General features: G+C 40.5%; 1 protein-coding gene across 2 annotated transcripts; it reads right to left on the bottom strand.

Annotated features, from left to right (window-relative positions):
* Positions 1-210: 210 nt before the first annotated feature.
* Positions 211-21224, bottom strand: LONRF3 (LON peptidase N-terminal domain and ring finger 3). 2 transcript variants are annotated; one of them, XM_074835182.1, is made up of 13 exons: positions 20496-21224; positions 19124-19242; positions 18402-18524; positions 16088-16243; positions 14433-14676; positions 13659-13749; positions 10289-10403; positions 9743-9864; positions 8923-9081; positions 7749-7911; positions 6750-6899; positions 5864-6024; positions 211-5136 (listed from the first exon to the last, which is right to left on the bottom strand). In XM_074835182.1, the coding sequence occupies exons 1-12, from the start codon at positions 21130-21132 to the stop codon at positions 5866-5868; spliced, it is 2238 nt and encodes a 745-aa protein (XP_074691283.1). In that variant the 5' UTR covers positions 21133-21224; the 3' UTR covers positions 211-5136; positions 5864-5865. The 2 variants fall into 2 exon arrangements, with proteins under 2 accessions (XP_074691283.1, XP_074691284.1); XM_074835183.1 differs by lacking the exon at positions 16088-16243 and having other exon boundaries at positions 211-6024.
* Between the last annotated feature and the right edge of the window lie 65 nt (positions 21225-21289).

Here is a 21289-nt window from a genome sequence, read left to right as displayed (position 1 = left end):
AAAGAGGAAAAAAAAAGCACTTGATGTCCTTTACAAATTATGAGGTTTGGACAACTTCATTTCTATGGTTTGGTTCCTTCACACCAAGTGTTGCTGTGTGACTGCAGGATCTAGGATTTGTTCTTTGTTCCTTTATCTAAAACACCTAAAAAAGCAGCTCATGCGTAATAATTGTTCACCTCTGTAGTTCTTTGTTATGCAAGCCAAAGAGTAAAGAACACAAAAATTTTAATTAGCAAACAACTCTCCACACAGACTTTGTAGGTACAACATAGTTATAAGTACATCTACAAACACATACAGGTTCTTTGGACTATGATTTTTTAAAATATATTTTATATGACAATGTGAACAAATCTGGAAAAAACAAATTACTTCAACCTTATGTAGAGGTAGCTGAACAGTACGCTGTTCAGTGATATGAGAGTATAACTTAAGTTTCGTTTCAAGTTCATTACAGTGCACAAAAGGATGTTTTACAAACAAATGGAATATACAAGTCCACAAAACTTTTTATTTAAAATGGCTTGATAGATATGTTTCTGGCACTCTTGTAACCACATAGCTTGATGGAATTAAATTGGACAAGTATATGGTGCCAAATTAAGACATCCTACACAGATAGTCTTTTGCTCCTCATTTTTGTACTTCTCCCGTTCCTCACCAGAGAATTATAGAAGCTATTACATTGTTTTTGCTACACTTCTGCTCTGTAAACCTTTGTTCTGCAAATTGAATGTAAAGATTTAAAGGTGCATATGTTTATATTTATAAAATATATGGCTATGACTCTATTAAAAAGCTCAAGAATGGCAATAACAGAATACAGGCACTTCTATGTGAGGGTTACTTTAGACCTTATGAAACTCCAACATTAGTAAGCACTTCACATGATACCTGGATGAGTAAGTCAATGTAATAGTTCAGGTTTTTATTATCCACCATTTTAATCCTGTCTAAGCAGATTAGTTTCTTGTACCCAGACAATATTTATTTAGCAAAGTGTTTCAGAGTAGTGACTTTGCTGAAACTACCATTATTCTGTGCTATAAGACTTCCAGTGATTTACTGGGCTTTGGAATAAACCCCAGATCCTCAACTATGTGCTGCACCAGTTACAAGTGCGGTTGTGAAGCTGACAAATTAAATGAGAACTAAGCAGGGGTTGAGTTCATCTGATGTAGGACTCGGGAAGGGGGAGCGCTACCCTAAGTGCATGTAGTCCCGTTGGGTTTTTACGCACAAAACCCCTGTACTTAATTTACACTTTTTTTTAAATAAGAGTTTGTGAACATGTTCTCCATTCCTAAACACTGCATTTAAATATAACTCCTGTCTGTTATTAATTTAAACACCAGTAAAACTTCAGCACCAAGTAGAAATTAAGAAGAAAATTTTTCACAATGAGAACAATCAGCCACTGGAATAATCTCCCCAGGGAAGTGGTGGATTCCCCACCATTAGACAATTTTAAAGATTCAGCTGGACAGTGCTGGGCCATCTTGTCTAGACTGTGCTTTTGCCAAGAGAGGTTGGGCCAGGTGATCCTTGAGGTCCCTTCCAAGCTGGGATTCTGTGATCCTATGGAAGGACCATCTAAAACAAAACTTAATTTTATAAAGCTCTTTCTCTACAGCACAGATTAAGCCAGACCTGCTACAACCAAATCCATGATTTTTTTTTTTTTTTAGATTAAAATAATCTTTGGATTAAGAAATCCATGGTTCAGGTGTTCTGTTAGCAACTAGACATACAGGACAGAAGGACTGGCCAAGCAACAGGTCAGCCATTTAGTATGACAGCTGGTATCTCTTATTGCTACAAGGTAATGGGAGATAAGGTATCACCACTTAAAATAAAAAAAATAATGTAAGAGGAACTTTTACAACACCAGAATGTCACTTAGGCCGTTATCATGCTAAATCTTATCACACTATTTTATCATTCCATTATTAAAACTACTGAACTGCTTTCCACAACTGCGTCTGAGTTTGCTGTCAGGTTTCATGATTTCTCCTGATTAATCCAGGAATCTCAGGTTTACGTTCAACCAAGTCATGCTAGCCAAGGTCTTTTCATGGAAACATATCCCCTGAAGTTATTGCTAGACAAAGGAGCATATAAGACAAAGCAAAGTTATTTTGAGTGTCATAAGTCTGTCTATATATGGGAATAAAAAAATTAGTATTACTGCCTGCAGAAAACTTCAACTGTTTTTAATTAGAAATCATATAATGTAGATGTACAGGGATTTGGAAAGGCAATACACCCAGTCTTTGTTATTTAATGTATTTGTTAAATACTTAATTTACAGAAAAGTGACAAGATTTCAAATTAACAAGACCCTATCTTACAAAGTCTAAAACTTTCAAGAAATCTCTGGGAGATGTTTAGGTCATACTGCCCAAGAGACTGGCACTGACTCAGTTATAGTTTGATCTATTCTTGGTTCTCTCTCTGTCCCCATTATGGAAGACTTGCTTTTTGTATTCCTTCCCCCTTATTTTTTTTTAGAAGGGGGACAAATCTAATTTCCTTGGAAATAAAAAAAATTCTATATTGATTTTAGTAATGCTAACTCAGTGATCTAGGGTCAATGGAAACTGACTTCTTTGAAGAAGTAGCAGGAAGCCTATGCATTATGCCCTCACAACAGATTAATCAATACTTCTGGCCACACAGGAAATGCAAGCTTGAGTCAGTTGTTTGGGGTTTTTTTTTGGTTTTTTTTTTTTTTTTAAAAACAGATGAACAAAATTAGTTATGGGACTGGGTTTGGTGTCTAGAAAAATGTGAGAAGCTTAAATAAAATAGTCCCCCAATTAGTATTTTACCTGATCAATGCCATTTCTATAATTAAAGTGAAGGTATTTTTAAATCTGTTCGGCTGTTTATTCATGCCTGTAATAAACGTTGCATTTACATCCTTGTACTGATTAATACAACCTGAAAAAAAAAAAATCAGCAATACTGTGGCATAACTAGAAGATTTTTTGGCTTTTAAACCTCCTTACTGAACCTTTACCATCTCAACTCACTGAAGGCTAAGGCTAGTCCATGTCCAGCTTTTCCTGGACACGTCTGTATTCTCTAGCAAATCTGTTTCTCAGTATTTTTTTCTTCTAATGAAATTTGAAGACTTTAGCCATTAATCTAGGATGCGTGGCCACAGAGCAGTCCCAGACAGAATGCCACTGTACCTGTACAGATGAACTTTCTTGGTGTGTTTGATTTGTTGTGCATATGCAGATCAACTGTATGCGTTACATGCAGTAGGTCCAGTGTTTCCAGGCTGCAACAAACACACTGGGCATTCATGATATAGGGCATGTACACAAGTTTCTGCTTAGGAAATTCTGGCAGCTTTACTCAAGGCTAATAGAAAAGACAATATTCGCTTTTAAAAATCAAGGATTCTTTCCATGCCAGTTTCTAAATCAACAAAATAGGCAGAATATGAGTATGTAGAAGACATAGCATGCAGGAAAAAAGAACAGTGATGTCAGTGAGAAAACAGTTCAAAATAGATATTTAAGTTCCTTTTCTCACAGTTAAGAGTAACAAAGTGACAGCTTTTTTCTATGGGAGCAATATGGGCCCCTTATGTTATGCAATGATACATGATGGTTTAAGTAAGAATTGCATTTAATGCAGCTTCACTTCCAAACAATTAGAAATCACTTTGTTATTGACTTATGAAGACAAATGCCATAGCAGGTGTCAGTCACCATACACTCATTGTCCAGAACATGTATGTATTTCTACACATTGTTTACAGAGAAGCATGTAAAGTACCACCTATGGAACAAGTGCAGCAATCTAGCAGTATGGAAATAAGTTGTAGCATTTCTAAAGTAGCTCAGTGCAAACACTGGATACACATTCCATTTGCATCACAAAGTTGAAACATGTTTGTCTTCCATTCGTTTCTTTGGTACCCTTATGGAAAAGTTCTATAGAATTTAACAAGAGGGGGAACAAAGGTAGTTTTATGGAAACTTAACAGTATGGAAATTACTTTTAACTAAAATATTTCTGATGAGATGATGATGGAAAAAACACACATAAAATTGACATTAAATTGTACTGCATTTTTTCATAAAGGCATGGAATGGCAGAGAGTGCTATCCAGGGTAAAATAACAAAGAAATTTGTAGCATTCCATAACGTTCTCAATTCAATCTATTTTTTCCCCACTGAAAAGGAAAACAGTAGCTTAGAATAAAAGGCCCAGTTCTGCTCACATTGAAATCAGTGAAAGTCAGATAGAGGCAAGATCAGTCCCGGAAAGCGGTACACTGAAAGCAGTAAAAGCAGCAAAACAAGTGTGAACTGTTGATTTAAAAAAAAAAATTAAAAAAATAATCAAACCCAATTCCTATTCTCATTTCTGCCCTATTTTTACCTGCTTTATAGCTAGAAGTAATCACACTAAAATTCACTTGTTTTCCTTAGGAGTTAACTAGTATTAGCAACACTACCCAATCTCTTAAGAGAAATGCAATGGCTGGGTAGAGATTTGAAGCTAACAGAAACCTGAAGATTGGGGTGAAATAAATCGCATTTATTACAACATATTCCTTCTCATGTGACACAAACTGCCCTCTGAGTCCTACAGTTCAAAATAACTCTCCCCTTCCCCCCACATACACACACTCCAAAGCCAAATACCACCAAACAATTAAAAGAAATAAAACTGATCTTAACAGCAACAAGAGTTGATGTAAAAAACCCAAATAAACTATGTAGTAACCTACAATGAAATGAAACCAGTACTTCCAGATCTCTTTAGAAGCCGCTTTTCATATATTGTGGCTCTTTCTTCACAGTTGTTTGTAGCCATTATTCATTCTTGGAAGAAAGAGTTCAGATATAAATTCAACTCCAAGTTATTCTCTGTTCTGTGAAAAATTAGGGGATAGATCCTTCTGTCACCTCTACGGCCAATTCCCACTGACATCAACTGATCAAATACTTGAATTTACCCAAGTGCTTTAACGCTCAGGCTTAAGGTTAAGCATGTGCTTGGCTGTTCTGTGATAGCAGGAACCTCGTTGCAAGCACAGGATCAAGCTCCAGCAACTGTGCTTGAATTATCTCAGACATAATCTGTGTATTCAAAGACTTCACGGCAGGCTGTTTCAGGGGGGAAAAAAAATCCTTCTTAGGCTACAGTAGAACTGGGGATAAGTAGAAAAACATTAAAAGTATTTGAACACAAATATCTGAAAAATTATCAAAGCAGTTGCTTGTGCACTGCTAGAATCATCATTTTGCCCCCAGTCATAAATACAGGGTAAAAACACTATAAATAAATAGAGCAGCTCACTTTCCTTTAGAGAATGAACACGTAAATAATATACATTTTGAAACAAAAAAATCATAGTGCAAAAATAAATTATCAAACGGAAGTCGTGAACATTATTTTACACAATGCTATATAAAACCTGAACCATTTGGAATAAAAGACTTTGCAGTTCACTGAAATAATGCGTTAACATTATTATTTCTGCTTCACATTAAACTGCACAGTTTATCCTTTATCCACTAAAAAAAAATTAAAATAAATTAAAAAACCCCTTAAGCTTTTTAAAAGGTTTATGGCAAACAAGATCACTTTTTGTTCTATCACATTTGTTATTAATTTAGCAGTGCAGTGATTGAATAATCATCTCAGAGTTCCAGATGGAAACTACTGAAGTATCCATAAACATCCCTTGCTCTTTATAACTCATTTTCTTTGAAATTCAGGCTTGAAACATCCTGACACTCAAATCTGTAAGACATTATTGCAGTTAGATGAAGTTACAAGAGACAGTCTACAGTCAAGTACTGTGGGAGACTTCACAGCTCTCCTTCTCACCATCACCGTGATCTTGTACGAGACATGAATGTAAGGACACGTCTGATGCCATTCAAGCGGTCTTTGAGGGATTTCATGGCAAGGAAAGGGAGCTGAGCTCTGTTCTCAAGTGGAAGGACAGCTAGAACCCACCAGCACCAGGCTGGCCCGTTAGGGTTAGCCTGCAGTAAGGGGAAAAAAAAAAAAGAGAGAAATTAGGATACATATATCTGTTAAGGTCTTGTTTTTGAAGATTTAACTTTGAAAACGCAGTATTTTGATAACTGTCTAGCAAGCAGGTCATTTCATTGCCAGCCTAACGGCTTGTGATTACAGGTTGGCTTGAAACAAATTGCAACCTTTCCTAAAAATAGGATGTGGAAGGCAGAAACAAGATGCATTTCTATTTCTAGCAACAGTTTTATAGGTTGGGCCTTCTAGATGTTTTTTTAATGTACTTTTTTCCCCATGTTATTACTGACCCAGTTCTTTGGGATTCCTGCCTCCCTTCATACTTTATGACACTACTTCATACTTAGCTTCTGTTGTTATATTCTGTTATTTTAGGATCCCTACCATTTGCAGTCCTTGAACAAGAATACCAAGTTTCTTCTTGTCTATTTTCTCTCAGTCATTTAACTGGGGAAGTAGAGGCCAAAAGGCACTTAAGTCTCCTGGGATTACTCCAGTCGGTTAAGTAGTCTCAAGAAATTACCAGTTTGAGCTTTTTGTTTGCAACGGTGCTACCGTGCTACTGATGTATGGCAACATAACTTAGATACTTAGCTTATGCAGGATAAATGAAGAGTATTCATATTTTCATCTTAAAACACAAGGCCTCCCAGCTTATCGGATATCCCTGCTATTTCTGCCTCTAAAAGTTACATAAGCCACTGATTCTCAGTACCTGTGGGTCAGGATCCTTAGCTGGCATTGGACCAAAATGACTGAGAATTCGACTTTTGAGTGCTTGCTTGAGGGAGTTAAACCACATATACGCCTGATCGTAGACGGAATCATGGAGAACAAGTAATGCAGCATACTCTTGTCCTTGCACCTGAGATGAGTAAAGAGAAGGTTACTGTTAGTTCAGTCTGCCTGTTGGGGAAGGCACAAGATTAATTTTTAGGATTTTCTGGGGTGGGTAGGGGAAAGGAAAAGAAAGAAAAGCATGCCAAGAGACTTCTGGGATAAATCCTGAAAGCTAGTTTGGTGTCCCATATTCTGCTCCCCCACCCCAGTCTATCAAATCCTTCACTTTCTTACCCTATATTCTAAACCAAAGAAACCTATTTGCAGAACAAGAACTTTCTGGATTTCTACACAAGAAACCATTTACATAAACATCATACAACACACAAGAAAAGATTATGCAAAGCTTTTTTTTTTAAAAAAAATTATTAGCAGCTCCTCAGAGTAGACATTTTATCTTCTCATTGTATACCAAAAGCTCCTACATCACCCAGAATACTTTGACTGCCTAGATAGCTTTTTTTTTAATAAGAATTAATGTAAATAATTTTGAAGGTGTAGTGGACCTAATCCTGCTCCTTCTTACCCGAAGGCGAGTGTTCTAAATAGCTTCCATGCAAATGGAGGCAGGTTCCCCTCCACCCCCTTATAAATTGCTGTTATTCTGTCTAGAAGAATGGTAAGACCTCATCCTGGATTCACTTAGCTTTGTCTTCTGCTAAAAACATCTAGGAAAACCACTCTTCAGTAGATGGGCAGTGCGTGTGCGTGCTTGTGGTAGGTATTATGCTTCCCCATCTTTAACCATGAGCACTTAGTAAATACCACAAATTTGTTTTACTAGAAACCGTTCTACAAAAACCAACTCACCGAAAACATATGTGCTTAGAATTTCACATGTAATACAGATTAAATTAAATATTTCTAAATTTACCTTTTGATCCTCAATGTACTCAATATCTGCTGTGTTATAGCCATCACGCTGACTGTGCTGTATCACCTTAAATCTCCTCTTGCCGATGCTGTCTACAACAGAGCGACCATCAGCAAAGAATTCAACATTTCTTATCTCCAGAATGCAGCCATAATCTGCAAACCTATTGAAATCAGAACAAAAGCAAGTAAACAAGTCTTATTCTCTCCACCCTTAGCTCCACAGAACTGCCATACAGCCAGTCCCTACCACAAAGGTATTTACCAGTGTCAGCTCATTTCTATTGTTCATAGTACTGACCTGCTGTAGTTCAAATTATTCCACAATTGTTTTCAAAACTATCAGGAAGATTCAGGCTGTCTAATCTGATTAACACTAACCGCATGTTTTGGAATACAGGGAACATCTTATGAAATTGAAAGTTATACAGCTCAGAAGCACATTCTCCATAATCCTAAATTCAGTCAATTTGTACAGAAGAACAAGTGCAATTCAGAATATTAGAATTATTGAAGGACTATGAAATCTGTAAAGAAAAATGTTTTCCCACAATTTCAGCAGATTTTCCTTTGTAGGTATTTTGTGTACATCGTACTTTTTATGGTGTATAGCTACCCTGTAGCTATACACCATAAAAAGGGAGGAAAGCTAAGTACAGAGACAGACATTAAGGTCATTACCTAAGACTGACTGTAATGGCTCATGGCTTATGAAGGTCCTGGTGTACCCCTGCAGCCTCCACTATATTCAGAACAGTGAAGGTATAAATGAATCCCAATAGCTTTGCTATTCTTTTCATAATTTAAAAACCCTAAACCCACCACACCTTACTGCCATTTCAATTTGATTTCTTGTGCCAAAGCATTCAGATTTCAAAACAGTAGAAAATACACTTCCTTTTCAAGTATTACAAGAGATCTACAGCTCAACTTCATGTAATACACCCTGGCTATGTGTGTTTCAGGAAAAATGAGCAGTCATATTAGAATTTAAGTGCTCAAGAGAGAAACTTTGGTCTTCTCAGCGTCTTTAGCCAGCATGATTAGGAAGAAACTTTCTCTATGGGGAAGCTATCACAGATATTACAGCCATGGGCCTTTCTGCCCCTCTCCAGAGAGACCTGCTCCAGCCTCGGTGGGGTACATCACACGGTCCGAGCGTGCTGCTCACTCACCCCTTTACTGGGTCACTGATACACATCCCAAATTGCTTGGTGCCAGTCTCCATGCACCTTCGAATCATCAGGCGGTAACACGGCTCAAAGATGTGCAAAGGGCATGGGACTGTAGGGTAAGCCATGGTGCAGACAAATATAGGAACATTCTTATTCAGGCTGTAAAAAAGAAAGGACAAATCAAATACGATGTTTTACCAAACTACTGACAAGGTATAAAATACATTTTATGCAATAAACATGTTCTTTAAAATTATGATTTTTTCCTAAACAGAAACTATAACATCTTTAGAATAAAATTCTTAATGGAGTAAGTTAAAACTATTTTTCCCCTTAATTGACTAGATATTATGGAAAGTGATATATCACTAGCAGAATAATTTTTAGTTATGCTTTCTGGTTTTGCTCATGAGAACATTAATACAACTCTACTATTGCTTTTATTTACTTTATTTTCTTTAATCCCATTTCTTCCCTACCCAGTACATTCCAACTCCCAGCCGGTGAGACTACTTCCACCAATTGTCTCACACTGTGGCTTTCATGGAGGCCCACTGAAAGCAACCACATTTCTTTATACTCTGTTTATAAAGCAACCTTCTGGATTTCTTCTACTTCTCTTTATGGTTTATCAGTGTCCAGTTTTTACGCTAACTCAAAGCGCAATTTCACCTGGACCCTGTTCTCTTTGAAATCACAAGATACCAAGAAAGAAGCTCCTTTGTCAGCATCTTAGCTCATATTCCACAGCAGCAGGAGTCACTCATCAGCTAACAGCAATAGTATTAAAGGTTGGATTTTACATAAATGGATTACATACTTGGAAAGCTCTGCTATTTCCTCTTCATAAATCTTTCTTCTTTCAGTGAGTTCCTCTGGAAGATATCTAGCTATTAACTCCTCCATTAGTACTGTTTTACAGTATTTCCTCATAGCCAAGCACTGCAGTAAAGACACACGCAAGCAGTTATAGATAATGTTTAGCATTTCAAAGTGCATGGGGCCTATGCACAAGGTTGTCATTTGTTAGCTCCATTTTCTTATGTCTATAGCAAATCAAAATGATCTTTTAAGCTTGCACTGCCACTAAAGAGTTTTTTATTGAACTATTCCCTAGGTTACAGGCATTATCTTGGGAAATCTGGAAAGTAAAATCACCTACAGATTTTCTAAGTACAGGTCACCCTAAGGTTTGAACAGAGGAGACTGTCTGTGCTTTGTAAGTCACAAGAGCGTTTTAAAAAGTCACATTCTTAAGTTATGTAATATTTCTTTTGAGTTGGGAAATATCAAAGGTTTCTGAAAGTGCTACTGGATCCTATCTCGAGCCCTTGAATTTACGCTGAGAAAATCCAAGCATCATTACCTCTGAGAGTCCTTCCTTGCACAATGGACATTTTGGGTTGTGATCCAGGCATCTCTCAAGACATTTGAGACAGAAGGTGTGTCCACAAGGTGTAGTGACAGGTTCATAGAAGAGCCTGGATTGGAACATCCCAAACCAAAAAGACAACAATATCGTGTACCAAAGTAAAAGAAAAAGCTGTTATCAAAAAAAAAAAAGCTGTATTCATTCACTAATTGACTTAACTACTCCTGGGATAAAGCTGTTCCTCGCTTTTCATTTCTTCAAGCAACTTTTGTATTTATTGAGCTTAGACTTTCGTATTGTCACTTAACATGAAAGGCAGCCCACGAATTCTGATTTCAGTGAATGTGAGAGAATATTGTCATTAACTTCCAACAAGCTAGGATTTAATTTCCTTCTATGTGAGCGATAAATAGAAGCAGAAGTTGGACCATCTGACTTTTTCCAATGAAACTGAGCAATACTTGCACAACTATTACTGTGCAAATCATGGGATTACTTGTATGTGTAGAGGTAAGCACAAAATAGCTATTTCCAGTAATAGCCCACATAAGTGATTGCAATAAACTATTATTGCCAACTCTAATGTGGGCTTGGAAAGCAGTTTTGTTGGAATAGTCGGTTTTTAACCTTCAAATTACTGCTTTTCTGGAAAATGAGTGATATTAGGTTCATGTTTCATCTAGAAAAATATTTAAATATATAAGGCCAGGTCTTCAAAGTATCATGATACTTTACCCATTTCAAGTACCTCTGTGACACTTATTTTCATGTAAGGATTTTTTACTTATTATGATTATGTGAAATTGCAAAGTGATGTTTCCTTGCCAGTAAGTACCTTAAGGAGACCTAAATAATGTGGAAATTGGGTTTTTTTTAAATAGAAAACATTCAAAACTAGAAATTGTTTGGCATATGATTTATTTCACAACATACTGTCTAAGCATTTTAAGGTTTCAAATATTAGTCTAATTATAATTTAAGTGAATTAATAAGTTTACTTTAAAATATCAGTTTATCAAAACAATACACTAAGTTTTATTATTCACGTGGAAATTATAAATATGTAAACTCACACTGATTAGCATCTTTAATAAGATGAGTATATTTAAGAACATAATTGGCTCCTAACAAAATTACCATAGCCAGTTTATTAAATGTCATTAGTTACTACAAATATTGACATTTAAGCAAGGCAACATATGAGCAAGTGTCTAAAATACCTCACCTATCTTACTGCAACTGGACTGTATAACTGAAAACCCTCATTGTTTCGTGAACAGAAACCTCACTGCACCAAGGCTACCTTACTGCTTTAAGTTTATGTAAAGTACTGAATTCTACAATATGGTTCATTAAGCACTGGTTTGCAAATGTAATTATTTAGCAGTGAGTGACTTGATCTGAAATGCTAGCATAAAGACAAGAAATTCCTGTTAAAATGCATGATTCTGCTCTAGCTCTCACAAAAGCCAGCAGCAGCTTTTTCCTAACGACTCTAAGGGGACCTTGACCAAGCCTCATGACTTGCAGAAAGAAGCACTATACACCAAGATTTCTCATGACATCATTTTAAGCTATCGTAACACTAAATATTCACTCCTGCTGAGTAATGCTCCTTTATTTCTCAACAGTATGTTGCTTTGACTATTCCTTTTTTCTTTTCTGCTTGCTCCTGGAGTGAATTTAGATCAATAACATTTTGGCCACTCCATCAGACAAATAGGTTAATAACACCTCCTGCAGTTAATTGTGAACAGGTCAGTAGGTTACTAGGTAATTAGTTCAAAGTATCTCAGGATCCAAATCCCTAAACTACTTCTGAAGAACATGGCAGGAAATAATTATAATCAATCTGCATTAATAGCCAGGAAAAGATCTTGTGACAGCTTCCCTTAGCCTTCATTGTTGCAGTGATGTTACAAAGATAACATCCTTCTTGATGCAAGGCCTGCATCTGTGATTGCAATTACAAGATCAGCATCACCATCCTCTAGACAGTAAGGGAATCGGCAATCCTTGAGCTAATTCCTTTACAAATGTATTGTAGCCTGGCTGTTTCTGATTTAACATAAAGGATGAGGAAGTAGGGCTAATTAATTTTATTAAAAACATCTGAAAAGTGCTTTGTGGACATAATGATCATAAACATGCAGACTCATTAAAACCAGCTAAGACTAATTGTGTGGCTTTGTTAGAGGAAAGTTTTGCTCTTAGCAGTATCAAGTGTTTTGACAGCTGTGTAAACTTTTGGAGCACGTTTCAGCTGTAGGCAGACAGAGGGAGAGGGGTAGATCTGATTTATTCCAAGCAGAAGCAAATCAAACAACACGGCAGTTGCTCCCCCAAAGGTTTCAATTTGTCTGAAATAAATTGAAGCCTGCCCCCCCTCTGCCCCTCCCTGCATACAAACAAAAAGAAATCCAGCTTTCTCAAATCACAGGCCTTCAGAAATAAATCCATGAAGAGGCTATCTGCTATTTAAGAATTTAAAATATAGTGCAAAACTAACCCCCACGTCCATCACTGATAAATCTGGGTAATTCAAAAGACAGACCTAATCTCCACTCACTGCAGAGGCCAAGACCCCTCTGAAACACCTTCCCAATATTTCCATCTAAGTCAGTAACAAAGCCCCACAGGTGTATTTGCCAAAGTTAAAGTGTTTTTTACAAAGCAAGGAGTAGAATAGATGTAGTTGACAACTCCATCTAAAACTTGATAAACCCCGTGTTTTATCAAGTCATTGCTGTCACCAAGAACAACTATTGTTTAACTGGAAGAAGAGATCATCAAGCAAATGGAGCGATGGCCTTAGTAAACTAAGGAACACACCTCTTTAGCAGTAGAGGAAAAACATGCTCTGGTTTGCTTGCAAGATCCTCCTATTGCAATAGCAGCAACACAGTATTTATTTTACATGCAGTATTTATTTTACATACTCGGAATATTCACTGGATGGAGTGTCTTAAGCTATTTTGTGCATTATATAACATCATATGTGGCTCTACAAATTCCACGGGACAAACTGTGGTTTTGTGCACAATATGTGTCAGTGGGTGGGCATGTGTAAGTGGGGAGAGGAAATCTTTCAGACACCCTCACTAACATGCTTAACCCTCACATGACCTTACGTGCCCTTTCCAAAACAATCACTAGCCTAGAGCAGGTCAAAAAGTTCCTATTCATCAACAGTGTTCAGAACCAAAGGTCTAGAAATGCATCACTGGGGTAACAATTATAATAAAAACTAATTTCAAGTCAGAGGGAAAGATAAGTACCGAGTAAGCTAGAAAATCTCTAGGTCATAAAGGGGAAAGAGATACAGCCTAAAAGCTGAAGACTTCCATGAGAAAACAAGGGGTACCTCATACACAGGGAGCAGTCCAGATCTGATGGATCCACAAATTCAAATGGAATATGTTGTCCAGTACTACTTCCCTTCGGATCAACTGTATCTATCAATAACAAAAAACATAACGTAATTGAACAGAACTATGTAAACACAGTGGTATTCCATGTATCTACAAGCAGCATCTGATATTTAAATGTGTATTGTATACACTTGTATGTTACTGAACCATTAAGCACCATTACAATAATTCCTATGCAAAGCACAAATGCAGCCTTGGCACAAATCAGTGTATCTCCCCTTAATTTTGGTGACATTATACCCACTTAGAGGGTTTAATTTAGCCTTGCATTAACAATTAATGTCAAAACATTTTTTATTAGTGTTGGAAGTCTAAAGTGAGACAAATTCTTGTGTCATACCATTGTAAATACATCCCACGGCGTGAAAACAAGGCCAGATATAATGAACAAACAGTTTGTGCTTTTAAACTTTAATTGATCCAGAAAGTGCTAAGACCATGCACAACACTGATGTTCCTTAAAAGATTCAGGGCTGTGCTGATAAACAAGCACTTGAACCAACCCTCTTAGCCCTCTTTTTAGACTAACATAATTTCCCACCTCCCCCCCGCCCCCCCCCCCCCAAAGATTCCACATCATGCCCTGACTAGGCCAAAGAGAAAATATAAAAGTCAAAGTGTAATTTGGACCCTCTTCCTCTAAGTATTATAAAAGCAGAATTTCCACTGATTGCGTGCTATGGGACTTAGCCTGTGTGTAAACATACCTTTCTTCATCAGTTTGCAGGGTACCTCAGCATTCCGCATCTCCTCTGAGCAGCATTTCCTTTTCAGGAGGCTGCACTTCTCGGAAAAGAGAAAGGTAGACTCTGGCATGGAGGTGAGTTTGTTCTCCTCCTCCGAGCAGTCCTTTTTACTCTCTGTAATTTGTACAGATCTCCTCAAACTACCAGATGTAGTTACATTTGGTTCCTCTTGAACGGGAAAACCCTTTTTCTGTTCCACATTTACCTGTGTGAAGAGGGGACTGACGTTAGACCAATCTTCCAACGACTTGGTAAGGAAAAAGCCCCAAACCTGTCACAAGTCTTTAATATTATGCATCACCAGGAAGGACTTTGTAGGTCAAGAAGCAACAGTTTGAGAATTGCTGTGTCAGGGCCTGATTTTAATGGGGAAGAAAAGAAAAGCAAACTATTTCCCCACCCCTCCAAGCCCTGCCACAGCAGTGAGTATTTTCAGCCCTTATGTGTGGCTCTCTAGCTTGGTCATGAAACTTGATTCAGGCAGAAATGCAGCTAGATCTCAGGTTAAATATACTGTTATCCCTTAACCTATGGAAAAATGCCTATTGTTTATATCATAACGATGGTATTAACCATCAAAACCACCAAAACAATGTGAGCTTATTTTAAGGAAGCAATATAAACACACAGAATTTAGAACAGAGAAAATGCACGGAGCTTCCTTTAGTCAGACAGATTTCTTTTGCAAAGAATAAAACAATCAGTCTTTATCCCATTATGGCTACAGAACCACCTGTGGGCAGCCACTGCACAGGACATCACCTATCAGCTTGTCACATCAACTCCCCAGATGAACCTGAAAGCAGATACTGTGGATTGTGATCAGGAGCTGCGGTGATGTGTAACATGCAGAAAGATGAGTGAACTGTCCCTCAAATGACTTCATGAAAGGGTCATACAAAAGGATTTCTCATCAGAATATCCTAACAGCCTTTCCAGAAGGCAATGTCACTAATTGTTCTTATCAGTCTCAACAAGGCTGCTCAAAACCTACCATTTTGTTTGTAAGGACTAGTGGAGTTTTCTCCTACATAGAGTATAGGCAAAACTTATCCTCCAAGTTCAGATTTCGGTGAAGCAGAAGTGGTCCTTACAAACCCATGAATGTAAACCTCTACAGCCATTTACAAAACTACGGCTGTGAAACCAAACTTATGGAGTAGATAATACATCTTATGTGGCTCTACAATAACCTCTAAGCAGCATATAGCATCTGAACACAGGATGATTTTGTCACGGACATCATCAGTTACAGTTCAAGCTGAAACCCTAGATTTTAGCATTTCACAGCTTTTGAGGGTATCTCAATCCAATCTTCAGAGACCCTTTCCCACTACCAACTACTTGGAAGAGCTAAAGACAGTTAGAGGAATAGAACCCACTCAACTCTGGCATAAAATTTATCAGAACAACAACAGAGGACTTCTATTCAAGAGAAAATCATCCAATAAAGAGACTTCAGTAAATCAACATTTGTTTTGTATCTTCTGAAACTCAGTAAAAATCTGAGAAAAGGTATCCTCCTGTCTCGCAGAGGTGAAAAGGAGAGAAGGCTTCCCAATGTGAACATAAAACACACAACAAATTAAGAACCACACATCAGACTTGATCTTTACCTTGAGCAACCTTTGTAGGTTATGGCTGGTGCCTCCAGATCCCACTGAATTTAGGAGATTCCCCTTTAATCTAGAGTGATGTGACAACAGCTGCAGGATATCGGGTAAGTGTTCCTGAGCATTTCCCGGGATGAGTGAAAACAAACTAAGTAGAAGCTGTGATATAAAACAGAATACTTCACTGCTTAGTTCCTTCCTTGCAACCTCTAAATGAAAAAGCAAGTAAGGGAATAACCGAAAGAAGCATCCTTGATTTTGTTAAAACCATTTAAAGAGCCCTTTAAACTAGGGTAAGAACAAAAAGTGCAAGAGCTAATGCAATATAGGCCAGACAGCAAGAGACACTTTCAGAGTTAAATAAGCCCATAAAGTTATTAACCATTCTCTGTGATGTGACACACACATGCCTTTGTCCTCTTTGTCCTGCAGTTCAGAGCTCACCAGCAATTACTAACATCTTAAATGTTTTTTGCTGCACATCAGAAGCTTTCACTGGAGTTTACTAGTACAGAAAGCACTCATCTCACAGGCTTAATCCAAGTTCAGTTAAGTAAACGTCTCTGATATTGTAAACTGTAGCTATTTTTAATTCACTTATGTGAGAATACAAAAAATGTAGGCAGTAGAAAAATGCTATTTCTTCATTCACTATCAGAAAATAAGTGAATGTTTCAAGTAGCAGCTTGTAGCCACTTCTGCGACATAGTTTATCAGATGATTATTTAAGGAAAGAAACAGAGCTGAATGGAAGATTCACGCTTCAAAAACTAATTTCAACATACTACTGAGGTGATCCTGCTGATGCCTGAGGAAGCCATGTGACAGCTAAGATTTCTTTTTAAAGCCAAAAAGGATTCCACAGGATCACACTATGTCAAAACTAACACAGACAGACAGTTAATACAAGCAGAACATCACAGCTGCACACGAAGAATTTAGTAAAATGTAGTATGTCATTGTTATGCAAACAGCCTTGGAAATGACCCAGTAGAATATTGCATCATGGATGAACTCTGTGTCTGATGAGTGCATGAGTAATTCTTTGAGTCATAAGAAGCCTAGTTTTTCCCAGAACCCTGCTGCTCAGAAATTAGGTGTCTTGGATAAGGCTATTTGGAATCAGAATTTAGAAACATATCTGTTTGTTCCTGCTCTTTTTGCTCTAGTGCACAGGAAGTCTCCCAGCATGATTATGAGAACAAATCATGACACAATGGCAGTGAAAGACTGCATGGAACCTACTGGGAAAAAAAAACCAACCGACCAAAACTGCCAAATATCAGTGACAAAAAACTCAGGGGAGATGGAAATTTCAACCATATACAAAATGAGATAAAAACTTGATTGCACAACAGCCATCCAGGTTATACTCTGTTACCTTTATCAACAGTGCTTTACTGTAAGAATTCTGCTGTGCTTTTTAGAAAGCTTTATGTATTACAGCACACAAACCCCAAAGTTCTCATCCCACCAGTGATGGAGAAAAGTGTGAATTCACTGCCATAAAAGAAAATTCAGTGCGAGGAAAACAGAACTACTACATTTTCATTACCATAAACTATCACTGCGACACTGAGCCTTTTAGCTACGACAACAACAAAAAAGGTCAAATGTCAAAACACTGATTCACAGGACATCAGAGATTTGAGGGGTGTGCAAAACAGCAGTTTTGACAAAAGCCATTTAAGAATCCACACACCACATTGTAGGCTGCTCACTGCAGATCCATTTTGTTGCTTATTTAGTATTAATTATTAGCAACCCTTAAAAACTATTTTAAACCAGCTCTTCTTTTGTTGACTGCTTCCTTTCACGCCTCGTTCACACACTGATACTCGGCACAGCACGACTGGCGGTAGGAAGAGAGCTGCTGCTCCCAAGTGGAGTTTGACGGGTGCTGCGTGTTGCATTCTGCCAGTCAACGGCCTGATCCAACATTCAATAGCAACTCCCCCTCCTCTGCACTCTGTCATTGGTAACACATTGCCAGGCTAGGAAACAGATGAGAAATTTGACTACAGAGAATCACAATAGTCTGTGCATGGCAATTATTAAGAATTCAGTTTTACTTTAGATTTGCTGATGCTAACACTGTAACTGTTTCTACACAGCGCCTGCTGAGAATGTTTTCTTGCTACCTCCCTGTCTTCAAGTAAGCAATACACATAAATCTGAACAACAGTCTGGATATGTGTCTCCATCCAGCTCTTTGAAGTAATGAGAGAGAAGGGAGGAGAGAAGAAAAATTCTTAGCCTCCTTTACAAACGGCCACTGAAAACAATGATGCAGTTCCAGATGATTCAGGGAACTCACCTTTTGCGCCTCAGACTTGGCTGTCTTGTTCCCAGTATCTAGAGCAAGGCAGAATAGAAACTCTCTCAAAGCTTCTTCTGTTTTCCCCAGATTAGCTAATGCTTGTCCTTTCCTTAAGTGACCCTGCAATGAAACACATCCATAGTTGCAGCTTTTGTTCTTTTGTCATAAAAATATGCAATAAAAGCAAGATGAAATTACAAAAGATCTCTCCAGAGAAGAAAAAGTTAGGCAGGGAGAATCACTGTAACAGTCTCTTATACCTAGACACCATCAGTGTCTGGGTTTTTAACCACAATGGTCCTGAAAACTCTTACAGGCAGAACTGGGATATTCTCTAACTCAAGCAAGTATGATTCTCACAGCCCTTGAGCCCAGCTGATCTCGGAGAAAGAAAATCTTCCCCTACATTAATCTCCTAAAATAATCATTACGTCCTTGTAGATTTATATAAGCACAGCATTCAATTTTTACAGAGCTCATGAACTTGAGATTCATCCGGGTCAATGACAATAGCGTTAGCTCATCCTCCAGGATTACCGCTCTCTTCCTTCACCCCATGAAGCTCAAGAATATCATGGTTAAATGTCTAAGTCACAGGCATCCAAGAAGTTACAGGACTTAAAGCCTCCCTCAGATTCAGCTGTCTGACCATTCTAATGGCTTTCTATCGGGGTAGTATCAAGGTTTTAAAACAAAGTACAACTGGAGTCAGAACTTACTTTCAGCCAGTAAGGCTGGAGCCTGCATGCCGTTTCTGCATCGTGCAAAGCATCTTCACAAGCTTTCAAGGTAGAGTTAATCTGGGACCGGTTGCTGTATAGTAAGTGGTCATTTGGAGCTGTAGGAAACAGAAAAATTGGTTGATTGAAGTAAATTAAAAATTAGTTACATAAGGTTTATTCCTTTTTTTTTTTTTTTTTTTAAAAACCACATGTTGGTGCTTTCAAGTTGTACAAACCCACAAAATACCCAGTTCTTAGATAACTATGTACTAAATGAAATCTGGAAACCTCTTTAGGCAACTCCAAACAAAATGTCAGCTATGTATTATATAACTGCAGGGAACATTGCATAAATAAACGCCGAGACGCTCACACAATAAATTACCAGCTCTGAGGATCAGATGGTGGATAGAAACATACAGGAGACATTTAAGGCGGCAAGAAGAATGCTGTCATAGTGCAGGGAGGAGTTTCAAAATTTTTAGCATCAAAGTTTTTAAAGGATACATAAGGATCTTTTCGTGCCGTAGCTCAACACAGGAAAACAAGTGACAACTACAAGAATCCGGTAACGCCGCGGCAGCGCAGATAACGTGATCGCCTGCTGCACACACCGCGCGTTGGAGCATCACGGCAGAGCGTGTGCTGGGTGAGGGCTGTACGCTTTCGCTTGGAGCACTCTCTTATTTAAACCGAACTCTTACCTCGCCTTTACTCTCCGCTTGCCGAGTGCAGCGTTACTTGCCTTTCCTCACACTAGACTGGAAACGGGTGCATCCAAAGTTTTCCCTGCACAGCCCCTGCGGGCGCCTACCGCGCCGAGGCACGGAGAGCCCGCCCGGCCGCGGCCCCCCACCGCTTCCCCCGCCCCGGGCTGCCGAGGAGCGGCTCCTCCGCGCCTGGCGCCGGTCGCCAGGGCCAGGCTGCGCCCCGCGGGCCCGCCCGCCGAGCGCCCTTCCTGGGGAGCGGCGGGATGCCCCGGCCGAGGCGGCCCGCTCCCGCCTGGCCCCGCCGGTTACACAACGGCGCCGGCCGGGGGGAGCCCCGCCGGACCGCAGGCTCCGGCTTACGCAACCGCTGCTCTCCTGACCCAGTTTCACCGCGGGCCGAAGAGCCCCCACCCCTTCCCGGGGCTCCCCCTCCTCCCTCCCCAGGGCCCGGCCCGGACGGCGGCCGCCCCCCGCGGGGGAGCCGGTGGCAGGCGGGAGCGCGGCCCCGGCGCAGTCCCGGACGTGGGGGGCTGCCCCGGCCGGGCCGAGCCGCGCCGGAGCGGTCCCCGGCGAGCCCCGGCCGGTGGCAGTTCGCGTCTCCCCCGCCGCGGGGGACAGCGCGGCGCTCGGGGGGTGCGCCGGGGCGGGGAAGCCGTTACCTAGGCTGACCGCTTCGTTGTACTTCTGCAGGGCGGCTTGGAGCTTCTTCTCCTTGTACAGCAGGTTCCCTTCGTGCCGGAGCTGCGAAGCCTTCACTTGGCAGGGGAACCACTTGGCCAGCAGGTTGCTGAGGATGACATTGACCCGCAGGAGCTGCCCGGCCGCCGCGCTGCCCTCCTCCTTGCACAAGACGCAGCGGGACTCGGCCGCCCGGTCCCTCTCCAGGCACTTTTTGCAGAACGTGTGTCCGCAAGGCAAGGAAACGGGCTCGAAGAGGAAGCCCTGACATTTGCGGCACCCGAAGACGTCCCACTCGCGGGGCTGCGGGGGGCCGCTCCCGGCGGCGGCGGCGGGCAGCCCCTCTTTGATCCGGACGCTCTGCGCCAGGCACTCCACCAGCTTCTCCAGCTGCTCCGCCCGCAGCTGCTGGTGGCGGGACGCCAGCTGGTAGAGCGGCAGCGCTTCGTGCAGCCGCCCGCCGAAGGCCAGCGCGTCGGCCCGCCGGAGCAGCACCTGCCACTCGGGCCCCAGGCCGCCGCCCGACAGCTCCAAGTTCTGCGCCTGCAGAGCCCCGGCCGCCAGCTGCAGCACCAGCGGCGGCTCCGGGCGCTGCTGCGGCGGCAGGTGGGAGCCCATGGCGGCAGGGCGCGGGGGGGTGGCTGCGCCTCTAGCAGGGCGGGCGGCGCGGAGCGCCGGGGCGCGGCGGAGGGCGCTGAGGGGGCGCGGGCGCGGCGCGGCCCCGCCGGCCCATGCTGCTGCCGCCCCGCGCCGGGAGCGCCCCGCGCCGCCGCCG

The sequence above is a fragment of the Strix aluco genome, chromosome 10 (genome assembly GCF_031877795.1).
Source record: "Strix aluco isolate bStrAlu1 chromosome 10, bStrAlu1.hap1, whole genome shotgun sequence".
Lineage (NCBI taxonomy): Eukaryota > Metazoa > Chordata > Aves > Strigiformes > Strigidae > Strix > Strix aluco.
The sequence above is the reverse complement of the archived record's forward strand: the minus strand, read 5'-3'. Positions and strand labels throughout refer to the sequence as shown.

Coding starts and splice junctions, on each gene's coding strand:
- LONRF3 (XM_074835182.1), bottom strand. CDS start 21,132: ATGGGCTCCCACCTGCCGCCGCAGCAGCGCCCGGAGCCGCCGCTGGTG. Junction 16,244..18,401: donor CCAAGTCTGAGGCGCAAAAG/GTGAGTTCCCTG, acceptor TTTATATCACAG/CTTCTACTTAGTTTGTTTTC. Junction 10,404..13,658: donor GACTGCTCCCTGTGTATGAG/GTACCCCTTGTT, acceptor GTTCCAATCCAG/GCTCTTCTATGAACCTGTCA.